General features: G+C 40.3%; 1 protein-coding gene across 1 annotated transcript in view; it reads right to left on the minus strand.

Moving 5' to 3' along the window:
- Window positions 1-26,387, minus strand: part of TBX4 (T-box transcription factor 4) — a 233,241-nt gene that overhangs the window by 42,156 nt on the left and 164,698 nt on the right. Inside the window, exons 4-5 of the mRNA XM_082245737.1 lie at window positions 15,236-15,355; window positions 6,328-6,475 (exon numbers count right to left, since the gene is read on the minus strand). Coding sequence (XP_082101863.1) covers window positions 6,328-6,475; window positions 15,236-15,355 — 268 coding nt within the window. The remainder of the gene's footprint in view (window positions 1-6,327; window positions 6,476-15,235; window positions 15,356-26,387) is intronic.

Raw genomic sequence — 26,387 nt, forward strand, 5'->3', positions numbered from 1 at the left:
CTAAGTAATAGTGGATATCCCCTAAAATTGACTGGAACAAAACGAAGACAAGAAAATAGGGAACGCAAACCAAAAACCCACACTACAGTGCCACAGAACCTCCTCTTACCCCTCCTCCCGGGATTCAACCTCCATACCCTCACCCGACCTTACCCCCTAAACAGAAACCCCCCCAGGGACCCCCTCTCCTCTGAAGACCAAAGAAACGTATCTACTGCTGAAGAACTGTGGGTGACGCAGCTCCTATTATGTACTGTATAAGCCACAGAGAGCTGAGCTGCAACAACACTACAAGGTCTCCATGCAGTACCAGGTTAATGGACCTATGTGCTAATATACCCCAAAAACAGTGGAAGTGGCCACAGGCTTACCAAGAAAGTCCAAGCTAGATGCATGAATGGAAGGAAAAATCCTGACATTAATAAACTGCAACAAGTGTAGACAATCCAAACAGCCAAAATATGAACAATTCCAGCTGGGTATGTGCAGGCATGGTAGATGGTTCAGATATGTCAAAGGCCTCTTTCATACGGAGCAGACCATATTGCAATCCGCTCCGGCACTTTTTTTTTTTTACGGACACAGATGACACTTGTGTCATCCGGTCCGTATGTCCGCATATCATCCAATCCATTTGCGGATGATATACGGACATAATGTATGTCTATGGGATTGTGGATGTCAGCGGATGACACCGCTGACATCTGATTTTGCGTCCTTTCCATTTTTTAAATGGAAGAAAAATAGGGTTCTGTTCCGTTCCAAAAAACGGAAAAAAACTGAAAGGACGCAAATCGGATGTCAGCGGATGGTCATCCGCTGACATCTGCAATCCCATTGACATGCATTATGTCCGTATATCATCCGCAAAAGGATGGGATGATATACGGACATATGGAGCGCCCGTGTGAAAGAGGCCAAAGGCAAGTGGAGTGTGGATAGATTTCCCCCCAGTATATAATGCACAGTAGTCCATTGTAGAAAGTCTATAATGGCACTGTGCTGGCCTCTATGTATACAGTCCAGTCTGCAGCTCACAACAATTCACACAGCCCTCCTGGAATGTCCTGCAAGAGAACTAGGGGTGCAACTGATGGCTGTTGTATATACAGAAAGCCCAAATGAGGCTGTGTCAGTGTGGACTAGATGATGCTGCTGCTTTGCTGTATGAGAGTGTGAACAAGCACAGAAAAAAGGGGAATGCTCGCACCCATTTGTGCCAGGCTTGAATTATACCTAAGGTTTTGCTTCTGGATGCTGATGACAAAACAAACAGTTCTATATTATAATTGTTTCAGGGATCCCATGTTTCATAAACCCAGGCAAGTCTATGAGTGAAGTCCTTTCCACTCATGTTAAAACCTTCTAGGTCAAAGTGGAGATCAGACTTTACTAGCCCATCCTGCACAACAGTCCGCACAACTGTGTACACTCTCCTCCCCTGCCCAGTTCAAAAAAAGAAAGTCCAGTTGGGTTCCGATAACAAGGAAAAAAAATGAAGTCTTTACTTAAAGCAGTTTTTCACCCCCCAAAATAAAAAATAAAAAGTCAGCAGCTAAAAATACTGTAGCTGCTAACTTTTAATAATAGGACACTTGTCCAGCAATCCAGCGCTGTTCTTACCCAAGCTGGCTCTTCCGCTTTCTTTGGGTCCCGGACCCGGCAGGTTTACTTTGGGAAGTAAAGTCCCAAAGGTCGCTGGGGACCAGAAGTGGGAGTGGGTACCTGTCAGAACCCCCCCCCCCCCAAAAAAAAAGTGAAGTGCCAAAATTTAAAGCGTAACTCCACTTTTGTTGAGAAAAAAAACACCCCCCTCTGAGTAATCTAAGTACATTGCAAGGATTTAAAAAAAACTTTGTTGCAGATTTCTACCTTTTGTTATTCTTAAGAAATCACTGTTTGTTCCTCTGTGCCCCTGTGCTGAGTGAGTCTGCTTGGAGTGGTTTCAAAATTATCAACCAGCTGGTGCAGAATCAGGGCTCTAATGAGGAAAAGGGCTGGGTTTGCATCCCTTTAGACGTTATTTCCTATTGGGAATATCTTACTAAAAATGTAATTTTTGTTCAGGGGATGCCAAAAATATGACTTGTATCTAAGTGTAGACTTCTGGGAAAATCAGTAAGCCAATCACACAAGCAGAAAATTATGTTTCGGGGGGGGGGGGGCGTCTGTACACATTCTGTGTACAGAACACCTCCAGGTAGCCATATTGCATTGCTCTTTACAGAAAATTACAGAGCTGCAGACTAAAAATGAAAGGTATTTTTTATTAAAATTCAATTACAATATGACTTGTGTTGCAATTGTATTTGTTATATTATTTTTTTTACATTTGCTAATTTTTTTTCCTATAAGTTACCCTTTCAAGAGAGGGGAATAGACAGACAAGCAGGACTTCCCCTCTTGGATGAGGTTCTGTTTGAAAGAAAAGAAAAAAATAATAACAAAATTTTCTTATCTTCTCTAACTAGATGGCAAAACAATCTATTCAAGTTGATGCAAAGCATCACTCTTTACCTGTAGTCAGGTGTCAAATTAGTAAAAAAATTGTCTATCTTCCTAATTCTCCTATCCTTAAGGGTTGTTCATGTATCCAAAGGTACTCACAGCTCATTACGCAGCACAGTTTGTAGCACATTGTGCTCTCCAGCCACACGCTCCTCGGGTTGCACTTCTTACTATGACTCCCCGCTTAGTATCACCCATCTATCCTTATATAAACCAAGACAACAGACCAAGATAGAAAGGCTGGTTGCGAGGAGCACAAGGAACAGAACTTTAGCCTTAAGGCCTAATATCATCTAATACATAACCTAATGTGACAGGCAAAGCTATGTCATACTATACTTTTCAGCTGATCTGGGCTTCTTTCTGCTGCTGGCAACTAAATACAGCCTTGGCACTAAGTCATATGAACAATGTCAAATATAGTATTGAAATAATATTAGGTCACATCCAGCCAATTAGTGGCAATGACCAAACACAAACCCTGCTCTTTGACAGCTAGTATGTGTCCTGCCATTGCAGCTGCATTTTACTGTTTGTAATTGCATATGTCGTCATAGTTTGAGTAGGCCAAAGTGAGTATGGAATAGTTAAAATGTAGTCAGTTTTTTTTTTTATGCCTTCTGTGTCCAGTTCCAGATATTTCTCTTCAAAAGTTTGGATTTCCCTCACTCCCTGTCCCCCTAGGGGGTTACAGACAACAATAAACCCTATGAAAAAATCATCATTTTGTGGCAAATTTAAAAATATAGCTTTTCCCCTGGATTTAATATCAGAAATTTGCTCAACTAATGTGAATTTATTGGCATTAGTTAAATATATTTTGGCAGGTAGAGGTTGTCCATCATGAATACAACAATTGAACCAAGGTGCCAAACCTGTAAAAGCCAATGTTCAACTTAATCCCAATAGTCCTGCTGCCAGGAATTCCCAAATGAGGATAGGAAAAACCAAACAAATAACACATAAATCCCAGTGCAAGTACAGTGGGAATATCATGAGTGTTGATGACAATGTCCTTATGAATATGATGCACTGCTTGACTGCTTTGAACAGGAGTTACTGCCACGTGATCCAATGTCACATCAGTGCTCATTTGCATGCCTGAGCCATGGGTATACTATAGTGATGGTATTGGTAATATATTAATGTGAAAAAATGTCCAGTTGCAAGAAATGTCCAAAAATGCACTTTATTGAATCAGAGCAATTTGATCAAAATGAAAAAGTCAACAGTCCAATGACAATGTTAATGTGAATAATAATGCACCTATTATGGTTCCTGTGGTGTGCAGTGAATAGGCAGCATCTCTATAGTGGGACTGTAAATGAAAGACACATTTGTGAACAACCTGACCAGCAGGTATGGCAATGTCCACAATCCAAAGTGAGAATGGATGTGGCTGCAAACAAGCCAGCAGAGACACCAGAAGGTGCAACATCGGACCACAAGTGTGTCACCGAAAATCAGGAAGTGCATCAATGGTGGAAGTGCATCAATGGTGGTCTACAGATGTTGCACCTCCAATGTCCCTGCTGGCTTGTTTGCAGCCAATTCCTTTCATCACATCCATTCTCACTTTGGATTGTGGACCTTGCCATACCCGCTGGCCGAGGCTTTCCTTCTCAGACAACATTTGAAACATGGTCCAAGCACTAGGTGTCTGCTACTACATGCAGTCCCATTGTAACCTCAGCCTAATGTCTGATATAGCTTACTTAAAATGCAACTGATATGTGTCTACACAACATTTTTAATAAATTGACCCAATTCTGAACATATTATTTGCTTGTCTGTCCCTTGCTTTCTACTTTATTAGCCAATAACCTGTAAGAAGTACACAGCAAGTGAAGTCAGAGAAAAATGAGAAATCATCAACTGAATACTTTTGTCAGATAAGTTATTCAAAATAATGTATATTGAAGCCATTATGTCACCATAAAAAGGGAGAAAGATACCTGCGCTCAGAATTACATCAAGATAGCATAGGCAGCCAGCTTAATAGGTAGATTGCAAACCCATACACTGATAGTAATAAAATGGGAGCAGCGCCAAAATTAAATACATATATAAAAAATTTGCAAATATACAAAAAACAGTATAGAGAAAAGTCCCAAAGTCTTAGATGGAGTTGACGGAGGAGAGGGAGGAAACCAGTCCAGATCATCCAATCACCAGTGTGACCGGGCACTCTGACGTGCCGCACGCTCTATTTATACCGCGGTTTTTATTCACATGTTGTTTGAATCTACATCCATGTAAGTGCATTACTTTTTTAATAAAGTTGCTTGTTTTTACGTACTACACCATTGGCCTGCTTTTGTCCTACTGAGGTATTACCTTTCTGGTTGGAGCTTTCTAAGTGGTTCAGGCTGGTGTTGTCCTTTTGCATTGTCCTGTGAGTGGAGAGTTTGTGTGTCATCACAGACCGGAGGAACTCTGAGGGATCCTTTATGTCAAGTGCTTATGGAATGCTCTGGTGCTTTTTGACCTCTCTGTAACAGGAGGGTCAAACTTCCTGGTAAGCAGATTTGACTGTCACTTTTGGGTGATCATACTTTTTCCCCACTACACACTGGTGATTGGATGATCTGGACTGGTTTCCTCCCTCTCCTCCATCAACTCCATCTAAGACTTTGGGACTTTTGTCTATACTGTTTTTTGTATATTTGCATATTTTTTATATACAGTCAGGTCCATAAATATTGGGACATCGACACAATTCTAATCTTTTTGGCTCTATACACCACCACAATGAATTTGAAATAAAACAAACAAGATGTCAACAGTGTAGGAATTACAACAGATTAACAATCATAAATCAAATTTTCACTTTTTAATACTTGGTTGCAAATCCTTTGCAGTCAATTACAGCCTGAAGTCTGGAATGCATAGACATCACAAGATGCTGGGTTTCATCCCTGGTGTTGCTCTGCCAGGCCTCTACGGCAACTGTCTTCAGTTCCTGCTTGTTCTTGGAGCATTTTCCCTTCAGTTTTGTCTTCAGCAAGTGAAATGCATGCTCAATCGGATTTAGGTCAGGTGATTGACTTGGCCATTGCATAACATTCCACTTCTTTCCCTTAAAAAACTCTTTGGTTGCTTTCGCAGTATGCTTCGGGTCATTGTCCTTCTGCACTGTGAAGCGCCGCCCAATGAGTTCTGAAGCATTTGGCTGAATATGAGCAAATAATATTGCCCGAAACACTTCAGAATTCATCCTGCTGCTTTTGTCAGCAGTCACATCATCAATAAATACAAGAGAACCAGTTCCATTGGCAGCTATACATGCCCACGCCATGACACTTGTGTCGATGTCCCAATATTTATGGACCTGGCTGAATGTATTTAATTTTGGCGCTGCTCCCATTTTATTACTATTATGTCACGATAACAGCTAAACAACTAGGATTTTCAAAACAGGAACTATCACATCTCGATATTACCTAGTACTGCAAGTGTACAAAAAAAAGGGAGTTAAGATTTTCATCTTTTTACTGTATGCAAAAAAATCATAACTCTATATTTTTACCTATATATAAAATCCATATTTGTAACATATATTTGTAACAAAATTATACAAAGAGAATTGAGGTAGATTGTCAGATACTATTTAAACCAGTACATGGGAAAAACATAAACTGTCCAAAAACATTACTTTTGAAGATAAAAATGCACCCTGTATAACATTCTTTATAATTTTTAGATGCACAAATACTAGACTATGGTTGGTAAACACTATAATATATTATATAGTGTGAGAGTAATTTCTCACTCTACAATGTTTTATCAATCTCATTAAAAAATTTGATTTAATCTTACATGTCCAAAGGGATCAAGATGGTTGTTGGTCAGCTTTAATTTTTGAAAAGACACCAGCTGTCGCATCCAATGAGCTCCGGTTGCTGGGGAATCTGGATGAACATATAATCTTCCAGGCATTGCAGGCTCTGCTTTTCCAGCCACCATCCTGTAAACAGAAAAAGGTTGCCTACATTATAAGGATTTAAAAGGCAACTAAAGACAAACACAAGTTGGCCTACATTAAAGCGCTATGATTATCATTTTTGAGTGCAATAGAATGAACTTTGAAAGTTTATTAGAACTCAGTATGCTTAAATGACAGGTGTGCAAAATTTTGTAATGCTCAGAAGTCCAAGAGGAAGACCCTTTGGACAGCCTATCCTGAGAAAAGTTTGTGTATTGCTATATCATAGGAGGTCTAGTTTATAAAAATTGGGAATAACATAATACTTGTGTAGCCTGGTCGCATGGCTGATATTGTTCAACCTGTTATTTGTTATTAAGGGTCTACAAAGACAGTGGCTTTGGAATTATGGGAGATGTAGTTCCGGGGGGAGCCAGGATCATAGACTGCTATGTAGAGAGACTCTTCTCCCAGGGAGCAGTGTGGCACGTGGAGCCTGCTGGGAGTGCCTTTATAAAGGGGGCGGGATCAAGTTTCGCTCTCTTGCTTTGAAGACAGAGTGCTGTAAAGAAGGGGAAGAGCTGCTGCGGATAGCAGAGGAGTAGGCCAGAGGCCTAGTGGTGGACACCGGAGCCGGAGTGGGCGGCGTGAGAGCACAGAGAAGTCTCGGTAGTGTGACCGAGCGCAAGGTCATCTGACAGGCTGAGGGGGATGCTGAGCAGAGCGGAGCCTGGTGGCAGCTGAGAGCAGAGTTCCCGATTTGGGTGAGAGACATCCAGTATCTACATCTGCACTAATCACAGACCTAGGCTGAGTCAGGGCAGGACTGCCAAACTGTTTGCTTGAGAAGGCCATATGGAAATATAGTTATACCACTGGACACTGCAGTTACATATATAGTGCGAGGTGGGTGAGCTAGGCCTTAAGCCCTCTGTCCAGTCCCAGGCTGTTAGTCTGTTGAGACACATCAACATCTGTTTTACATTAGTTTCTGTGGATTACAATTATTGACTGCTCTGGGGATCACAGTTCATCATCATCATCACCTTGGATTACAATTACTTTCCTTGGATTGTTTGAGGATTCCTTACCGGTGAAGACTAGTGAGGCCTCACTCTTCAGGAGACTATTGCAGTTCATTATAAAGGGGGGCCCCGTTAGTACACAGAGTGCACTCTAATAGTAGATCTAGTATTGTTATATTGTTTATTCTACATTAGTCATTTAGTGTAGTCATTCTTTATCTGTGGCCACTCTCCAAGTATACTAAAACATTCAGTGTGTTTTATTGTTGCTGAACACAATCCTCTAGTATATATATGTATTTATTTACATATATATGTGTGGCTTGTGTTCCAGTTCCTGAGTGCTGAACTATATTCAAATCCATGGTTGGGAACTCAGGATCTACTTCACTGTCAACCCTTGCATTTTCTATAATTCTGTCTGCATACTTTGTTTATTTCTATTTCAAAAGCAGTAAACTTGTTCTTACACTGCAATATTTGTGGTCTTAATTATTCAATATGACAGAACCAATAGTGTCAGTTGGGTTGGAACAAGCTCAGGGCGAAAGAAGTGAAGAGGATACCCATGCATTAAGCCACTCCCTTGGGGGCAGGGCTACACATTTGAAACCAGCAAATCAGACAGAACATTTCATTCAGCAAATTACAGGCTTCTGGATATTTTTCTCATTATCTACATTATGTAAGACACTAGCTATAATGCCCTAATGCTTAGATGGTCATTAAACATATAGCAACAATTGACCAGATGCATTGGACTTGAACTTGAAAAGGTTGTAACCCAAAAAAAAGAGATCGTGTTCCCTTATAGCAGGTTAAACAGCAGTTTGTGCTGTCTAATCTGCCCCTTTCTATGCTGTGAAAAAAATTCTGGTTGATCCTGCCTGGTTCTGTTTCCCCCTTAGTGTGCTGGCCACGGTAAACATGGCTGCTGATCCATGATACTGTAGTCAGGTTATGTGCCTCCATCATCTCACAGTCTCTCCTCTCTCCGCCCTCTCCCCCTCCCTCCCTGCATGTCAGCACCTGTGTGTGAGGCTGGGAGCGATCTATTCCCCGCCCCTCCTCTCCCCTTCCCTCCTGCTGCTATTAGTAGCTGGCAGTAAAGTTAAGGAAAGATTACTGCCAGCCCCTCTGTTCTACCAAGCCATACAATACTGTGTACATGATTGTAAAAAATGAAGCCTCTAAACACCTTATTTCAGTTCATTGCTGGTCACATGACCTCCAGCCACTCTCCTTCTCCGATCTAAGGGCTAATGCGGGAGAGGCTAAGTGGACAGCACAGCGGTCACGTGACCTCCTGGCTGACGTCAGAGGGGGATCTTGGCCCCTCCCGCTGTAGCCTTTAGATCAGGGGAGAAGAGCGGCCAAAGGTCACGTGACCAGCCAGTTCTCCCGGTGAGGAGGACTGAGAGCTGTCCCTGCCGGAGGAACACAGTGATTATTGCTAACAACTGTAAAAATCTGACACGCTGGTTGTATCCAAGTTGATCCATAGATCAACTTGGGTACAATCAGTCTGCCCATAGATGGTTCAAATCCTGGCCGGTCCATCTATGATTTCTCTTGTTCTTCCCAGTGGGCTGTAAGGGAAATCAATAGATTACCCTATTGTATTTTGACAACTGCTGTTTCCGTGGCTGTAAGATAACCCAAACAGTGACTGCATCTGATTGGCGGCAGCCACTGTTCCACCAGTATTCTTAAATTTTCAGATCGAAGTAGTGCAGATGGGGCAAGCCACATTTTGAATTGCAATTGATTCAGCAGGCATTGGTCATAATCATAAATTGATTCTTTAAATCTAGCTCATCCAAGTAGAGGTGAGATATTTAAAAAAGTCATTAACTTTCATTTAAAAGAAACACTTTCGAGGGGCACTAGACTGGGATCGGCTAGCCATGCGCGAAGATCTTTCTAGCGAAAAAATGTTTTACATGCATGTTACTTTGTAGCTGGTGAACTTGTTTGTTAATAACAACAAAACAACAAAAGAAATAAGCAAAAAAAAACAATCTATCCTGGCCAACTGAGTTTCTTCTCGTGTGGACTTACTCAGGGTTGTGGAGGGACCTATTGATTCAGTAATGTTCACATAAACAATTTGATTGGGCAAACATTCTATAAAATGATTTTAATAAGCTGCTGGCTTTAAAACAATAAACAGTCTCCTTTTTATTTGTTATAAGAAAAAATTTTTTTATTATAAAGGTTTTATATAGAATTTACAGAGCATGAGTGGTTCACAACTAGCAGTACCATTAATTAAACAGGTGTTAGTAAGTCAATGTTAAGCAGTATTTAGCTAAACAAGTTTGACTAGCACCTTTACATCCATCTTTAATAACAATTCTTCAAATAAAACATCATGGCTGTAAAACTGCATCAACTAAATTGGGGTAGTAGACATAAAGATCTGGAAGTACCCCATTCTTAAGAAAGATCAGCAGGATCTAATTGCATAGTTGGCTGGTGGGGAAGAGGGGGGTGGGGAGGGATATTTGCTCCAGAAATTGTTTTCTAGCACCTAATTACTTCAAATTACTCCCAAAGACCCCAAGTTACTAGCAATATTCCAAAATACTCCAAAATTACTTACAATACTCCACGTTTCTCCAAATAACTTGCAGCACTCCAGGCTAATCCAGATCACGCACAGCACTCCAAGGTTTACTCCAGGTCACTCACAGTACACCAAGTTACTCCAGACCACTCACAGTACTCCGGTAACTCACAATGCTACAAGTTACTCACAACACTCAAAAAAACACTTACAGTATTCCAAATTACCACAATATCATTCACAGTACTCCAAGTTACTCACAATGCCCCAAGTTACTCTCTATTCTTATAATACTCCAAGTTACTCCAGATTTCCAACAGTACCCTAAGCTACTCCAGATTACTCACAGTACTCCAATTTACTCCCAATACTCCAAGGTACTCCCAGTACTCTATGTTACTTCAAATTACTCACATTTCTGCAATAATACTCACTATACTGTATGCTACCCACAGTGTCTCAGTTTCTCCCTGTTTCAGTACTTACAGAGCCCTCACAGTACCCTAGCTCCTGTTTCATCAGTCCTATCAATGGGTCCAGTGCCCTCACTCACAGCATGCCTGCAGCTCCTCCTGACAGTGTGTCCCATAGATCCTCCTGACAGTGGGTCTCACAGATCCTCCTGACAGTGTGTCTGACTCCCATGCCCTTTCTCACAGTTTTCCAGTCGCTCCACCTGTCCGTGTACCCAAAGTGCCTCCTCTCAGTATGTCCATACTCCTGTGCCCTCACTCACATTTATCCGACAACTTCATCTGTCAGTGTGCCCACAGCTCCTCCTTTCAGTGTGTCCCGACTCCTGTTCCCTCACTCACAGTTTTGCGGCCTTCCACCTGTCAGTGTCCCCGCAGCTCCTCCTCTCCATGTGTCTTGATTCCTGCACCCTCACTCACAGCTTTTGCAGGCAGCACGGGCTCAAAAAGGAGCTGCTTTGGGCACTAGTACAATAACTGAGCCTTGGGCAGCTGCCCCCTTTCCCCCGTGTTAAAGATGGCTCTGTGTACAAGATTTTAAATGCACTGGAATCACAGTAAAGAGATACAAGCTTATGTGGTGAGGTATAAAAAATCCTTGTTTGAAATAACTGCAACATTTCCCCAAGAATAAGATGATCTGCTTTTTTATTTCAATTTTCTACTACAAGACACTTCTATGGAACCCTCTGGAGAATGGTCAGAAGCCCAAGAGCTGATTGATTCAGCCTCTTAACATATTGCTGGTCCTTGGCTGCCAGCCAGTCCTTACAGTGCTTAATTCCACTGAGCCCCAATACTGTTTCAAAACAGTGCTTGGAAAAAAAGATACCTTCCCAGCCCTACTGTAAAATGTCACCTGGAACTCCAGTGGTTAGGCAGTAGCAAAAACAATTAAAGCAAACCTGCCACAAACTTGCAAAGCCAGGTTTTGATAGGTGGAGTGTGCAGGAACACACAATTTGGTACCCAAAATACCCCTCTGATAGGCTCACCTTATTTACAGAAAATAAATACTGGTTCTAACTTTCCTTAGAATATTGGGACAGTGTGTAACTAAACTTACATGGCATGACGACTGCTGATGATGGGTAATGAAATGGCTGACAACTATAAAAGTTAGTTCTGCCAACTGTAGGCACTGGTCTACTCTACCTAAATGTAAATCAAAGTAAATATAACTTCTACTTATGCTTTAATTATATGCTCTAAATGGAACTGTCCACGATTGTGCCCAGTTTACTTTAACAAGGTTTGAGGGGAAAAACGTTTTAATCTTTTTGGCTGTACATAGGACAGCATATTATAATGTTCTGGAAAATGTCTCCCCAGGGTATAACATATAAAAATGCATCTTTCTTTGACCAGTTTCAGAGTGATGCAAACTAGGAGAATTAAAAAGCCTCTGCAATTTTGTACTAGATGTGTCAAACTATGCAACATTTAAAAAGGTAATATATAATACTGGATAGATTATGACAGTTCTAAATAGGTTTTGGCATTTTTTCCAAGTCATTTTGTCACATGCTCCCTGAAATGCTGTAAGCATGTAATGTCAGTTGCTAATGGGGCACATTAGAAAAGAACAGAGTAGACATTGAGTGTCCACTTGATACAGGGAATAAAAGGGCATATTATCAAGAACAGCATATTTTTTCAAGTAGACATAATAAAATAAATTATGTGCAACCATTTTATTTCTGCCATTTGCTTGGTTAATTAAAAGAATATTTACAATTTGGCAATGAAGGTAATGGCAGGTAATAAAAGAGAATGTGATTTACAACCTATTTATAACACTAGAGAACAAATGACATCCTTTTAAACACCACTATAAACTAAGTAATAAAGGGACACCTAATTTACAGCCTACTTTAACCTACTGGATGTCAGAGAACAAACCAATGCATGATTTACAAAGTGTTATTAGCCTATTAGATACCAGGTAACAATGGAGAAAATAATTCTATCTATCTATCTATCTATCTATCTATCTATCTATCTATCTATCTATCTATCTATCTATCTATCTATCTATCTATCTATCTATCTATCTATCTATCTATCTATCTATCTATCTATCTATCTATCTATCTATCTATCTATCTATCTATCTATCTATCTATCTATCTATCTATCTATCTATCTATCTATCTATCTATCTATCTATCTATCTATCTATCTATCTATCTATCTATCTATCTATCTATCTATCTCACCTATTCATTCATGTCTCCATGCTTTATTTTGCTGAGAAATTACTTTGAAAATGACCCCCCAGCGTTTCTGGCTGTGGCCATCCTGAGTAAGGGCAGATGATTCATGTAGCATTTACTTCCTGTAATCTCTCTGCCCTTAGCTCAGGCATACAGTCAGGCAGGCCTAGGCCTGAAAACTAGGAAGTAACTGAAAAATGTAAAAAAAAAGTTTATACCAAGTAAATATGATATACCTTCCTAAATATTTACTAATGCTAGCAGCATAAGGATTAAAAATAGTCAATGTTGATTGAGAAAGTCAAGTTCTGCTTTAGGCTGGAGTGCCCCTTCCCTTGTTTAGTGTTTGCAGTCAACCTGTAGCCAACCTAAACTATCCATTCATACTCACTGTATCAACCAACAATAAGCGAATTGATGATAATGTTATAGGAACACACTAATACATTAATTGCATTTGTATGTCAGGACATGCTAGGCAGAATCCAACAAGTATATGACACCCTAAAGCAAGTTGTCAAATTCAAGTAAATTTGCAAGGCATAATTTTGATATTTTTTATATGTTTTTGTCACATTACAATGTAATTGCTGGTAATAGGTTTGCTACTGACCATCTTGAGTAATATAAAGGTTTCTTTACTGCACTAAACCTGCATCTGAACAGATATGAAAATACATGAGTTATTGTTTGTCCAAATACATCTATATACCCTGTTTCCCCGAAAATAAGCCGTACTCTGAAAATAAGACCTAGCGTGTTTTTTGGGGATAGCTGCAATATAAGCCCTACTACGAAAATAAGCCCTAGTTCAAATACTTGTAAAAAAAAAAACATGTAATCCGTTAAGTAAAAAGATTATATAATGTGCAGTGTATCTCCTTTTTTACTTTATTGTGGAAAATACCTTATTTACAGCACCGCTTACAAATGGAGACTCACTGGATATTAAATAATCTTTTTACAAAACAGATTACATAATTTTACAATGACTTTAACCAAGGTTTATTTTTGGGATTACATAATTTCTTAACCACTTGCCGACTGCCTAACGCCGATCTACGTCGGCAGTCAGCCCCTCACAGGCAAAGTGACGTAGGGCTACGTCACTAGCTTGAGAGGGTCTAGGGAGCGAGCGCGCGCCCCCAGAGGCGCGCTCCCGCTCCCGCGTGGTCACGGACCCCCCCGCGCGTGTGACCGGCGGACCCAATGTCCGCCGGTCACTCGGCGATCAGAGGGGGAGAGGGAGAAAGTCAGGCGGCTTGTGTAAACAAGCCACCTGTCATTCTCCTCGGTGTAAAAACACTGATCACACGGATCTACTATGTAGATCCGTTGATCAGTGTCCTTACAGCTCAAGCCACAGCCAATCACAGTAGAAAGCACGCCCCTAGGGACACACACAGCCCCTCCCTCCCAAATAAAGTTAACCCCTTCACTACCAGTGTATTTTTACAGTAACAGTGCATATGTATAGCACTGATTACTGTAGAAATGTCACTGGTAACCCCAAAAGTGTCAAAAATGTCAGTCAAGGGTCCGATCTGTCCGCCCCAATGTCGCAGTACCGCAAAAAAAATCGCAGATCGCCGCCATTACTCGTTAAAAAAAAAACAACAAAAATGACAAAAATCTTTCCCTTTGTTAGTAAACGCGATAACTTTTGCGCAAACCAATCAAAATACGCTTTTTGCGATTTTTTTTACCAAACATAGGTAGCATAAAACAAATTGGCCGAAAATGTTAAAAAAATTTTGATTTTTACATTTTTTTTGGGGGGAATTTCATATAAAAAAAATGTGAAAAATATTGCTATTTTTGCAAAATTTATGCTCTTTTTTTGTTTATAACGCGTGATCAAAAAATCGCACAGGTGATCAAATACCACCAAAAGAAAGCTCTGTTTGTGGGAAAAAAAGGACGCCAAATTTGTTTAGGTACAGCGTCGCACGACCGTGCAATTGTCCGTTAAAGTCACGCAGTGCCGAATCGCAAAATACCCCCTGGTCGGAATGGGGGTAAAATCTTCCGGGGCTTAAGTGGTTAATGCTGACTCCTGAACTGACAGGGGGAGAGGAAAAGAGAAGACAGGGGACACAAAAACTTTTTAGAAAATATTTTTTGGTTTTATTCCAGGTTTTTTTTGTTTTAAACATAGAGAGGCGTAAATGACACAGCACAAGGACTGTGCTGTCAATCATGCTTTAAAGGATCGGGATATATATATATCTATATATATATCTAGATATATATATATATATATATATATATATTTTTTTTTTTTAGGGTTACAACCACTTTAAGATCGTCCTTGTACATACTGTATATAAATAAGACATCTCCTGAAAATAGACCCTAGTGTGTTTTTTGTAGCCAAAATTATTATAAGACCGGTCTTATTTTCGGGGAAACACAGTACTGTATATATATATATATATATATATATATATATATATATATATACACACACACATACATATACACACACATTATCATTTGAAAATTATAGAAAAACTTACCATTTGTTGTCACAGAATTTGTATCGGTGATCATCAGCTGGAACAATGTCTATGAGGAGAATATATTTAGTCTTGGGGTTCATCCCTGTAACTTTAACTTTGTAGCTGGGAAACATTCTTCTGCAAGGGAAAATAAAGGCTCATTGTAGGTAAAAAGTACGTAAAATGGCATTCAATTTATAAACTCAATACCTAATCTATAAAGTCTATAATATATAATGTTGTGACTTGCAAATACAACCCTAAGATCATTTTGTTTTGTGGATTTGACCTTGTATGGCCTTATAACTGTGACCAGAACTTCAAGCCTTAATAATTGATTAAAGCACTTGATAATGAAAATAAACAGCATTTAAGTTGTATATTTCCACATCTTTATTGAATAAATTGTTTACTTAATCAATGTCACTGATAAAAATGTTTGTGTATCTTAATGATAATAATAAACTATCTTTAAAGGAGGGTAACTGAAGTCAAGTATTTTAGTTTGACCTGCTCTGACGAAAAAAAAAAAAAAAAAGCAGTTTGAGTTCATTTTTCTTTACAAACTATGTTGAAAGTCCTCACGGCACAGTCCAATAGATTGCAGGAAACCTAAAAAGAATATTTGTTTACATTTTACTGAGTTTGTAAACCCTAACAATGAATTACTCTTATTTATTCCATTTTTGTTAAGGGAATAATGAGAGAGGTTCTGTAGCCCTTAAACATTTGTTGTCCCCGGGTGATAATGCAACCCCTCCAAAGATACAGTACAGTGAGTAAGCATTGTTACCCTAGGACTGGAAGAATGTTTCTGGCTGGATCACCAAGGAAATAAAGCATGAAAAAAAGAAAAGAAATGCAGCTACCATATAAGGGCTTAAAAGCTGCGATATATTACACTTTTGTTTTTGGGTTTAGTTACATTTAAAGATTCCAGATCATCATACATTTATATACATCGTCAGGTTTAGGTAGTTATACCAGGATCATGGCCGCAGCTGCAGCATGCTGGGTCGGTGATGTCACAAGGTGGACAGTGCAACCTGGTGAGGTCGCCAGATGGCCCCACCTTTACCTTTATAAGAACTGTCAAACGGTGCAGGAGGCATTCGGCAGTCAGCCGTCTTCGCAGGTGGAACTTTTTTTTTTTTAGGTCGGCGGAGCAGCGGGTGGCGTGATTGAAGATGGATTTAAATGGGGTTTTTATTATTATTATTATTTTTAATAAAGAAATGGTCAAAAACTGTCTTTGTGTTTTTATTACTTTGTTACACTTTTTTAGTGAATGGGTAGGTACTCATTCACATACAGAGGGCAGAATCTCTGGGCCCCCTTGGTAATCCCACAACAGCCCAGGGTTGTGGGGATGAGGCCCATGTCCCCATCAACATAGGGACAGGGGGTTTTAGGGTGGGGGGCAGAGCCCCCTGCCCCAAAGCACCCACTCCCCCATATTTGAGGGCATGTGAACTGGTATGATTCAGGAGGGGGGTACTCGCTTCCCCCCTTTCTCTGACCTGCTGGGCTGCATGCTTGGATAAGGGTCTGGTATGGATTTTGGGGGGGCCCATGCCGTTTTTTTTTTTTTTCATTTCATTTTTCTATTGTCGGTATTGAATTGCCGGCAATTTAAATGTTATTCCCTTTAGTTTTTTTTATTTAAAAAATTGTGTTTTTGCTGCAGCATGTTTTATACATGCTACAGAGGGTATACATGGGGTGGGACCCCACTCTAATTTTTTCATACTTTTTAATTGTCATCATGCTTTTTTAACATTCACCGAGCTGACAGATAGTGAGTCATCTGTTGCTAAGGACTCCGTGGCCGGCTTCCCAGCCCGCTCCTTAGTAACCAGCTTAAGCCCATTTGTCTTAATACAATAACAAAGTGAGGAAGATTCCTGCATCCACAATCTTTTCCAGTTCATCCCTTCTGATTGTGTGTATACCCAGCTTTAGAGTCTGACATTTTGCAGTCCCTGAGTTTTTAAACTCCTTTGGCAATAAGTAAAGTAGAACTTTCAGGTGGGACATCCCAAATATATACATTAACTGAAAACTTAGTATACAGGAAGCATCCAAAATATATCTGAACCAGTGTGCATGTTTAATCAATGGCTGCAGAGAGTATATGATTGGCATTATTTAAGTAGGTTTCACCAGTTACTAAACATACAGATGTATCTGTTTGGTAAACAAATGCAACTGTTTTTTTATGTCTTTTAATTAATTAAATAAAGATAAGGTCATATATTAGGAGTCATGCATGCAAATATCCAGAAAATGACTACAGATTCACATTTGTTTTTTTCTTATAACTATTTTGTAAAAAACATAAAATATATAGTTTATATAACCTTTCCTGGAATTGTTTAAGAAGTACCTAATAGAACATAAAACAGTTGTCTTTAAATGTCAATTCCATTCAAAGCAGATATTTCAGCCAGGCACCAGTGGTTTTAATTACCCATCAGTTCCATATATCTCTTTATAATGACTCTGCAGTTAGAAAAGAATTGCTCCCGGTAAGGAAAATAATACTTTCCTGTCACACCACCTGCACTGATTTTTACTGTATTGCACAGCTAATCTGCACCCAAAAATCTTCTGCATTCAACATCGGGATTGTTGGCTGTCTTTTCACTCTCTGTGCATTGTGGTTCCTCCCGCTGACTGCAACATAACTACAAAAGTAAATTAGGGGACTGGGCATTCCATACACCAAGCATGTTGAATGCAAAAGATTTTTCAGCCAGCTTAGCTCTGTAATAATCAATGGCATAGGTAGAACAGGTTACTATTTTTTTTTTTCTTTACATTGAATTCTTATCTAAATCACTTTCATTTAGTGACAGAGTACTTTAAAGGCCAGGTTTTTTTTATAAAGTACAGCTTACCTATGTACCGTAATGTACTTGTGTTGAAAAAAAGACAAAGCTGTCCCTAAATCCTGGAGCAGGCCTCACTTCAGCCTCTGCTTTCTTCTATAGAAAACTCCCCCTTGTCTTCCTGGTATCCATCTTGCAGGATGCCAGAGCTGTTAGTAGAGTTAGGAAGTTCTGACCTCATTGAACACACCCTGCTACTGTCCTTCTTCTCCAGGAGATTGCTCCTGCCCACCTCTCCGCTACCTTAGTTGAACTCAGTGCCGCAGTGCTTTCTGATACCCAGCCACAGCTCAAATGCATTGCTCCCACCCACAGCTAAAACACAGCACTGATCCCATGACATATGTCCCACCCACATCTGTGATACATGCTTCTCTGATGAGTCATTGTCAGTGAGCACTGTTCTCTCATTAAAAATAGCCTCTACTGATGGATCATTTTGTACCTCCTTCTCTCTGGATAGATTGTTAATTTGGCATTGTGTACACATTGGACTAGGAGAAGGAACTGAGCAACCATATAACCGCCTATGGGGAGCAGGGCTGTAGTATTGCAAACAGGAAAAGTGTGTGCATGGCAGTCTGTAATACACCAGACATGAACTAGTTTACATGTGTCCGTGAGGGGGAGCAGATAGAAAAATAGAAGAGAAACAGCAGAGAGAGAGAGAGAGAGCAGAGAGTACAGAGAGAGAGAGAGAGAGCAGAGAGTAAAGAGAGGGAGGAGAGATGTCACAGAGTAAGAGAAAGAGAGAGGAGAGATGACAGAGAGTACAAAGAGAGAGAGGAGAGATGGCAGAGAGTACAAAAAGAGAGGAGAGATGGCAGAGAGTACAGAGAGAGAGAGAGGAGACATGGCAGAGAATACAAAGAGAGAGAGGAGAGATGGCAGAGAGTACAAAAAGAGAGAGGGGAGATGGCAGAGAGTACAAAGAGAGAGAGGGGGAGATGGCAGAGAGTACAAAGAGAGAGAGGAGAGATTGCAGAGAATACAAAGAGAGAGAGGAGAGATGGCAGGGAGTACAGAGAGAGAGAGAGGAGACATGGCAGAGAGTACAAAGAGAGAGAGGAGAGATGGCAGAGAGTACAAAGAGAGCGAGGGGAGATGGCAGGGAGTACAAAAAGAGAGGAGAGATGGCAGAAAGTACAGAGAGAGAGAGGGGAAAGATGACAGAAAGTACAGAGAGAGAGAGAGGAGAGATGGCAGAGATTACAGAGAGAGCGAGAGGAGAGACAGAAAATAGTACAATTAGAGAAATGAGAGACAGCAGAGAGTACAGAAAGGGAGGAGAGACAGCAGAGTACAGAGAGAGATAGCAATGAGGGAGACAGCAGAGAGAGAGAAGAGACAGCTGAGAGAGAAAGAGGAGAGAAAGCAAAGAGTACAGAGAGTGAAAGAGAGAGGAGAGACAGCAAAGATTACAGAGAGCGATAAAAAGAGGAGACAGCAGAATAGAGAGAGAGAGAACAATGAGGGAGACAGCAGAGACATCAGAAAGTATAGAAAGGGAGGAGAGAGAGCAGAGTACAGAGAGAGAGACACAGCAATTAGGGAGACAGCAAAGACAGCTGAGAGTACAGAGAGAGAGAAGAGACAGCTGAGAGTACAGAGAGAGAGAAGAGACAGCTGAGAGAGAAAGAGGAAAGACAGCAAAGAGTACAGAGTGTGAAAGAGAGAGGAGAGACAGCAAAGATTACAGAGAGCGAGAAAAAGAGGAGACAGCAGAGAATACAATTAGAGAGATGAGAGACAGCAGAGAGTACAGAGAGTGAGATGAAGAGGAGAGACAGCAGAGAACACAATTAGAGAGATGAGACACAGCGGAGAGTACAGAGAGGGAGAGAAGAGAGAGGAGAGATAGCAGAGAGTACAGAAAGAGAAAGAGGAGAGATGGCAGAGAGTACAGAATACAGACGTCGCTACACTCTTTTGTGTGTTTTTCGACCAGCTTCAGCATTCATCCAGGGATGTTCATCCTTAAGGGGACCTTGATCTGTATCAATGTTGCTGATACAGATCAAGGTCCTGAAGGCGGGATTGTGTTATGATGGTGGATGGAAGGAGCCCTCTACTTTGGTGGCAAGGTGGGGAATATCTATAATGCCGTCAATACAATTGAATATATGAATATACTTTTATGAATTACCTGCCTCATGCATACAGCAGTCTATATTGAGACTCCATCAATATTGATGTAGAATGCTGTGAGGGACTTGTCCTCTATATGTATGTGGTGGTTACATGGCGATAATTAAAACATATTGAACAGGCACGCCTTCCTAATCTGCATGATCGCAGCTGTTCCATCACACACCTCTCCTGCATGTCATTCTTGGCGACTTGCTCCTCGGCGCATGTGTTCGTCTAGGTCTCTGTCGCAGTGGCATATATTGGTCTCCCTTGGTCTCTCTGGCCCTGAGGAAGCCTTGCTGCGAAACGCGTTGGCTTGCTGGGGACCCTAGACCATGCTACATAGAGACTGTAACATCTTTTTGATACACTGTATCAGCATTCCCTATGGGAATAAATGTCTACAAATGCGTTTTTCTTTATTTTATATTTTCCACTTTATATATGTCTATGTGATATATTTTTTATACATATATGTACAATAAAGGAAACATTTTATTATAACGGTGTAATATTTGTGATTCTCCTCTTCCCATCAGCCTATACAAAGCCCCATCTTTTCTTAAGTTTATAATTTCAATTACTTTAGGGGGTATGGGCTATTTATCATGGTAATCTGTAATAATACTAAAGAAATTAGTGCAGCGCTAAATATGGGTGAATAAATGTGCACAAAGTAAAACGTCAACAATCAAACAAAAATGCAAAGAAAACAAAGTCCAAAATGTCCATAAAATATAAACTGTGACTTGAAAAAGGTGTTGACTCCAACATGTGAAATAACTGCAACAAACGGTAAATCCCACACCAAAGGAATAAAGATGTGCTCACCAAATGGTATGGACCCAAAGTACTGTACAGCAAAGGGGTCATACACGCTGTGTGTGTAGATGTCCTCGGTACCGAATAGGCAGGAACCTCAGAAGCGTCTCTGGATCACAGTTAGTGATGAATATCCTCCAAACCGGTCCACACGGGAATGCCTAGGAGTCCCCACTCATGGGATTGTAAGGAGGGATAAACCAAAACCATAGCATAATACTGTATGGGCAATTTATTTGAAGATAAAGAAATACACTTACAATTTATCAGGTGATAGGAAGCATTCAGAAAAGATAGGCACTCAGAAAAATACTTCTTTTCTGAATGCTTCTTACCACCTGATAAATTGTAAGTGTAATTCTTTATCTTCAAATAAATTGCCCATACGGTATTATGCTATGGTGTCCTTTTGGTTTATCCCTCCTTACAATGTATGTGCAGAGAAGGTCAAGGGAGAATGCCTTTTTGCCTTGGCATTATGCTACACCAAGTAGTGTTTTTCTCATTGGGCCAGTAACAGCTGGATTGGACTTGGTGCCCCTGAAACGCAAACTTCCCCAAGGTAATTGCAGGGTTTTGTCTAGGTTGTGGAAATCACCAGAGGACTGTTACCAGCACTGCTGGTTTATAGTGCAGCTGAAAATTTGGAAGAGACGGTCTACCCTGTGACAATGGGAATTGTACTGTCAACTTTGAAGGACATGGAACTTTCCCATCCAATATAATGGAAAGGGCAACACTCTCTATTTTATTGTTTGATGTTTTCTGTATAGGAACTGGGGTATTTCTGAAATAATAAAGAAATGTTGGTTAATAAAGCAGTATAACCTCTTAGCGTTGGCGCCTCCTGGTCTTTTAAAAAAGTGTTTGAGGCCGGGAGGTGGGGCCCGGCTTAAGATTATGTGACCACCCTGATTCTCAACAAGTGATCGGGAGCTTTCGGTTAGGTGACAATACCTGTGCTGGGAGCACGCAGTGCATGCGCTCTCAGCACAGGTGAATAGGCAACAATTCACGCAAATGTGTGCCCCCTCAGCACTATGGACCAGGGTCATGAGAGCCCGCATATTTGAGTACGCCTGGCGGGTAATGAAGTTAACTCTGCCTACTAAAAAAAGTGAGAGTGATTTCCAAGATGCACATCTCTGGTTGAAGAACTTAAAGAGAAACTGCAGTCTGCTCACATAATTTGTTTTAAAACTTATTTGCCCTTCTTAAGCTTCCCTCCAACCACTTTGCATATTATTTTATATATACTGTGATTATGTACTTACCAAATATGCTGCAGAAATCTCCCTCCACTAAATCTGGCTGCAGCCATTTTAACTGTGGGCAGCTAAAGCTGCTACTTTTTACTTCCTAGATTTACGCAGAGACAAAGAGGCACACAGACACACACACACACACACATATATATATATATATATATATATATATATATATATATACATATATACAGATAGACAGACACACTCACATCACTGCTTGCTGGCACATTTTTCCTCATGGATCTCTGCAGTCTCCTGTTATCTCCGCCCTCATCCAGCCCCCTCCAGCTTTACAGCTTTTATTGGCTCTCCTATGACTCACCCTTCCTCACTTGCTGGCGAACTCTCATGAGAGTTAGAGAGAGGGAGCTGTTGATGATGATATTAGCCTAGGCTTTTTACCAGACAAGAAAGAGAAAGTGGGCTGTATAAGGTATTTACTGGCAGAAGAAAAATACTTTACTATCTAAAGTTAAAACAACAAGGACAGAGGATTTAGTAGATGGAAAGATGAAAAAATGACTGAAGGCCCGCTTTAAGTATAAGGAATAGATTAATATCTATATAAGTCACCAGGGAGCTTCAAACCTGTATCCCAAGTAACTTAAACCCATACACCCAACAAACCGGAGGGTTCATAGATGGTTTGGGGTGTGAAGGGCTGAGCGTAAAATCAGAGATTTTACCCAGTTAACTCTATTTCCAGAGAAGGTGCTAAACACATCAGTTATCCACAGGGCCGACTGCAATGAGGGGGATGCATCTCTGAGATACAGGAGAGTATCATTAGCATAGCTATAGCTGGCAACACTGATTATTGAAGAAAAACCCATCAGGCTGGTTGTACATACGTCAATCGATAGATTGACGTATGTACAACCAGCCTGCCCATACATGGATAGAAATTTGGCCAGTCCCTGCTAAACCATCTGAATCTTGATTGATGTATGGCTGGTCTAACATGTACAAGACTCTTGGTAATAGGCCATAAAAATTTAAAAAAATGGTTGTTGGTGTATTAGTTGACTGATATATCAGTCACCTTGTTTTTGAAACAGCCCAGAATAAACCACAAGCCATTAAGAAAGTTTAAACTAGTGTGTGGTTTCATTAAAGACACAAATATTCACAAGCATAAAACATACCTCACAAAAACACATCAACTATAAGGACAGAAAGTACTCTGTGTAGTAAAACAAATGTTTAGTGATCAATTTGGCAAAAGGTACCACTCGTGTATATTTTTGCGTTTACCTCCTTCTAAGTTATCTATTCTCATAGCGAACATATTTGTTTTGTTTCTGAACAACAGAAGAAACAATATGGCCGCCTGCTTTGCTTCTTAAAAGTCACTTAGTGTTTCCATAAATTCCAGATGTTTTGTGTGTAGCTCGACAAGGAAGGGGGGGTGGGGGGAGTTGCTAAATGCTTTTGGTTTACTTACAAGTAAAGAGCAGAACTTTCCCACAATGTGCTATTTATGTAGGTGAGAACTTGCATGATCAACGTATTGTTATCTGTAAATCAAACTTGAAACATGTAGTGGAAAGCGATATATGATGCAGAGACAAGCGACCTTTAGCAAGTTCTAAACTCTGCATGGGAATGTGTATTATAAATTGTTCATTTAGAAAAGTGAAGTAATAAAGATTTCAAAGCCAAAATTAGTCTACATGCCTGACAGTGATGAAGATGTATCAATAGCAAATATGGACATAAATGATTTATGACACATAGCTTCTGGGGCTATTTAGTTTCTTTGCTACACTTCCAAAGCAGACTGCTATAGGAGACGGACACATATAAATGTTAAGTGCTTTTTTAATGGTATTTAAAAGTAAGCTTGAACATATGGAGCTGATGTAGGGTACCTTGACTTGGCTTAAAAAAAGTTCTTTGTGTAAGTGTCCCTGAATAAATAGAAACATTGATCTCGACACTGAAGCAGATGAAATGTTAAAATGTTGAGCATACTAAATCACTACAATTTCCAACCTTTGAATTAAAGTGCAACTAACACATTTTACCACTTTGATTAGGAAGTGTACCCCTTCTTCAGATAAGTATTAATAACAAGAAAGGGTCCAACCACCTGTATGTCCCTCAAAACTCATCATGTTATTTACATTGCCTTGGAAAATGTAGGCTTACTATAAATGAGAAATGATGAGATCGGATCATATTTCAAACTATAGCAGTGCATTATTTACACAGCAGTAAATCACAACTTATTGTGACATATAGTCTGACAAATAACCCAGCAAAAGGTTTTTCCTTTTTCTTACGGATAAAATCATAATCACAGGCAGTTTGCAAGAGATTGTCAAATAAACCGAAAATGAGTATGGCTGATGATGTGCTCCAAAGTTGTCTTCCCATATCCCATATACGAATGAACTATCACTAATAATGCTGCATACTTAGCAAATATCAGCTCATGCATGGGAGGTTTAGGTCTGAACATTTTTTATTGAACGTATGTCAGTTTTCCATTGGCCACATTCTGTAGAGAATAGTTGATTTTGGAATTCCAGCCAAATGGTTGATTCGCTCTATAGTAAATACATCAACTGGCAAATATACTCAAAGTATCACCATTGTGTAAAAATAAAGAAAAGGCTATATCAGGTTTTTCCATGCAGCACCAATGCATAAGAAGTCTAATAATGTGGTCATTGTAGACAGTGAAAAGTTTACAATGCAGTATTTTATCAAACTTAAAAAAAAAAAAAAAAAAAAAAAAAATTTGGAATCAGAAAAAGAAAAACAACCACAGGAAGTGCCCATGGTGCCTCAAACCCCAGAGACCTTTTGTAAACAAATATCTACCCAGCTTCCATGCTTGAGAGCCCAGCTTTACCCCTCCTGAATACCAAGTCTAGCATACAATCAAAGTAATAGATCAATAATGAGGCTTATGAGCTGGGAGGAGGCTGGAACACGCTCTGGAAACTGGGTTAGTTTGGATGCAGGTCAGTGGCTTTGTCACTTTGCTTTAAAGTGGTCCTAAGGAAAGATGTTTTTTTTACCTCTGCATTAAGGTAAAAAATCTTCTGCATACAGCTCCCCACCCAAGACCCCCCCCCCCAATACTTACCTGAGCCTAAACTTGATTCAGTGATGTGCATGAGAACAGAGGCTCTCTTGGCTCTCTCATTCCCCATTATCTCAGACACAGAAGTGGGGGCCATCGGCTCCTGCTGCTATCAACAACAGCCAATGAGCAGGGAGCAGGGTTTTTTACCTCTGCATTAAGGTAAAAAATCTTCTGCATACAGCTCCCCACCCAAGACTCCCCCCCCCAATACTTACCTGAGCCTAAACTTGATCCAGTGATGTGCATGAGAACAAAGGCTCTCTTGGCTCTCTCTCTCCCCATTGTCTCAGAGACAGCAGCAGGGGGCCATCAGCTCCTGCTGCTGTCAATCACATCCAGTGAGGAAGGAGCAGGTTGCAGGGCAGAGCTGTTCCCTGTTTGTCTTATGGACACACAAAGCTGACTTAGGAGTGAGTTCACACGAGTGCCCCCATAGCAAGCGGTTTGATGGAGCCAGATGCGCCAGCGGAGGACCTGAGAAGAGAAGGATCGGGGCTGCTCTGTACCAAACCATTGCACAGAGCAGGTAAGTATAACATGTTTGTTACTTTTAAAAAAAATAAAAATTAAGACTTTAGAATTACTTTAAATAAACCCCCTTGTTGCTCTGTGAAAAGCGTTTTATTTTTTTTTTTTTTTAATGATTAAAGTGGAATGTTCCTTTAACCAGGATCTTGCTTTGCTTGTTTTAATGTTAGAAAGAAAACACCACTATCTATAGAAATGAAAGGACTTGGCATCTGTTTACCTGCATTGAGATTCTGCCCCTCATTTGGTGATTACACAGAACACTGTGCTAGCCACAGGATATTAGTATGATTCCCTTAATAAAACAGTGCTTACCAAAGCCTGGCAAAGTGGATATAGCAAACTCTGTGCAGACATAAGCCCAAGTCTCTGCACACTTTACAAAACACCAAAAACCTATGAACTCCAAAGCATTGGATGTCCTCTCTGTGCTA

Source organism: Pelophylax lessonae, assembly GCF_965119305.1.
Source record: "Pelophylax lessonae genome assembly, chromosome: 2".
NCBI lineage: Eukaryota > Metazoa > Chordata > Amphibia > Anura > Ranidae > Pelophylax > Pelophylax lessonae.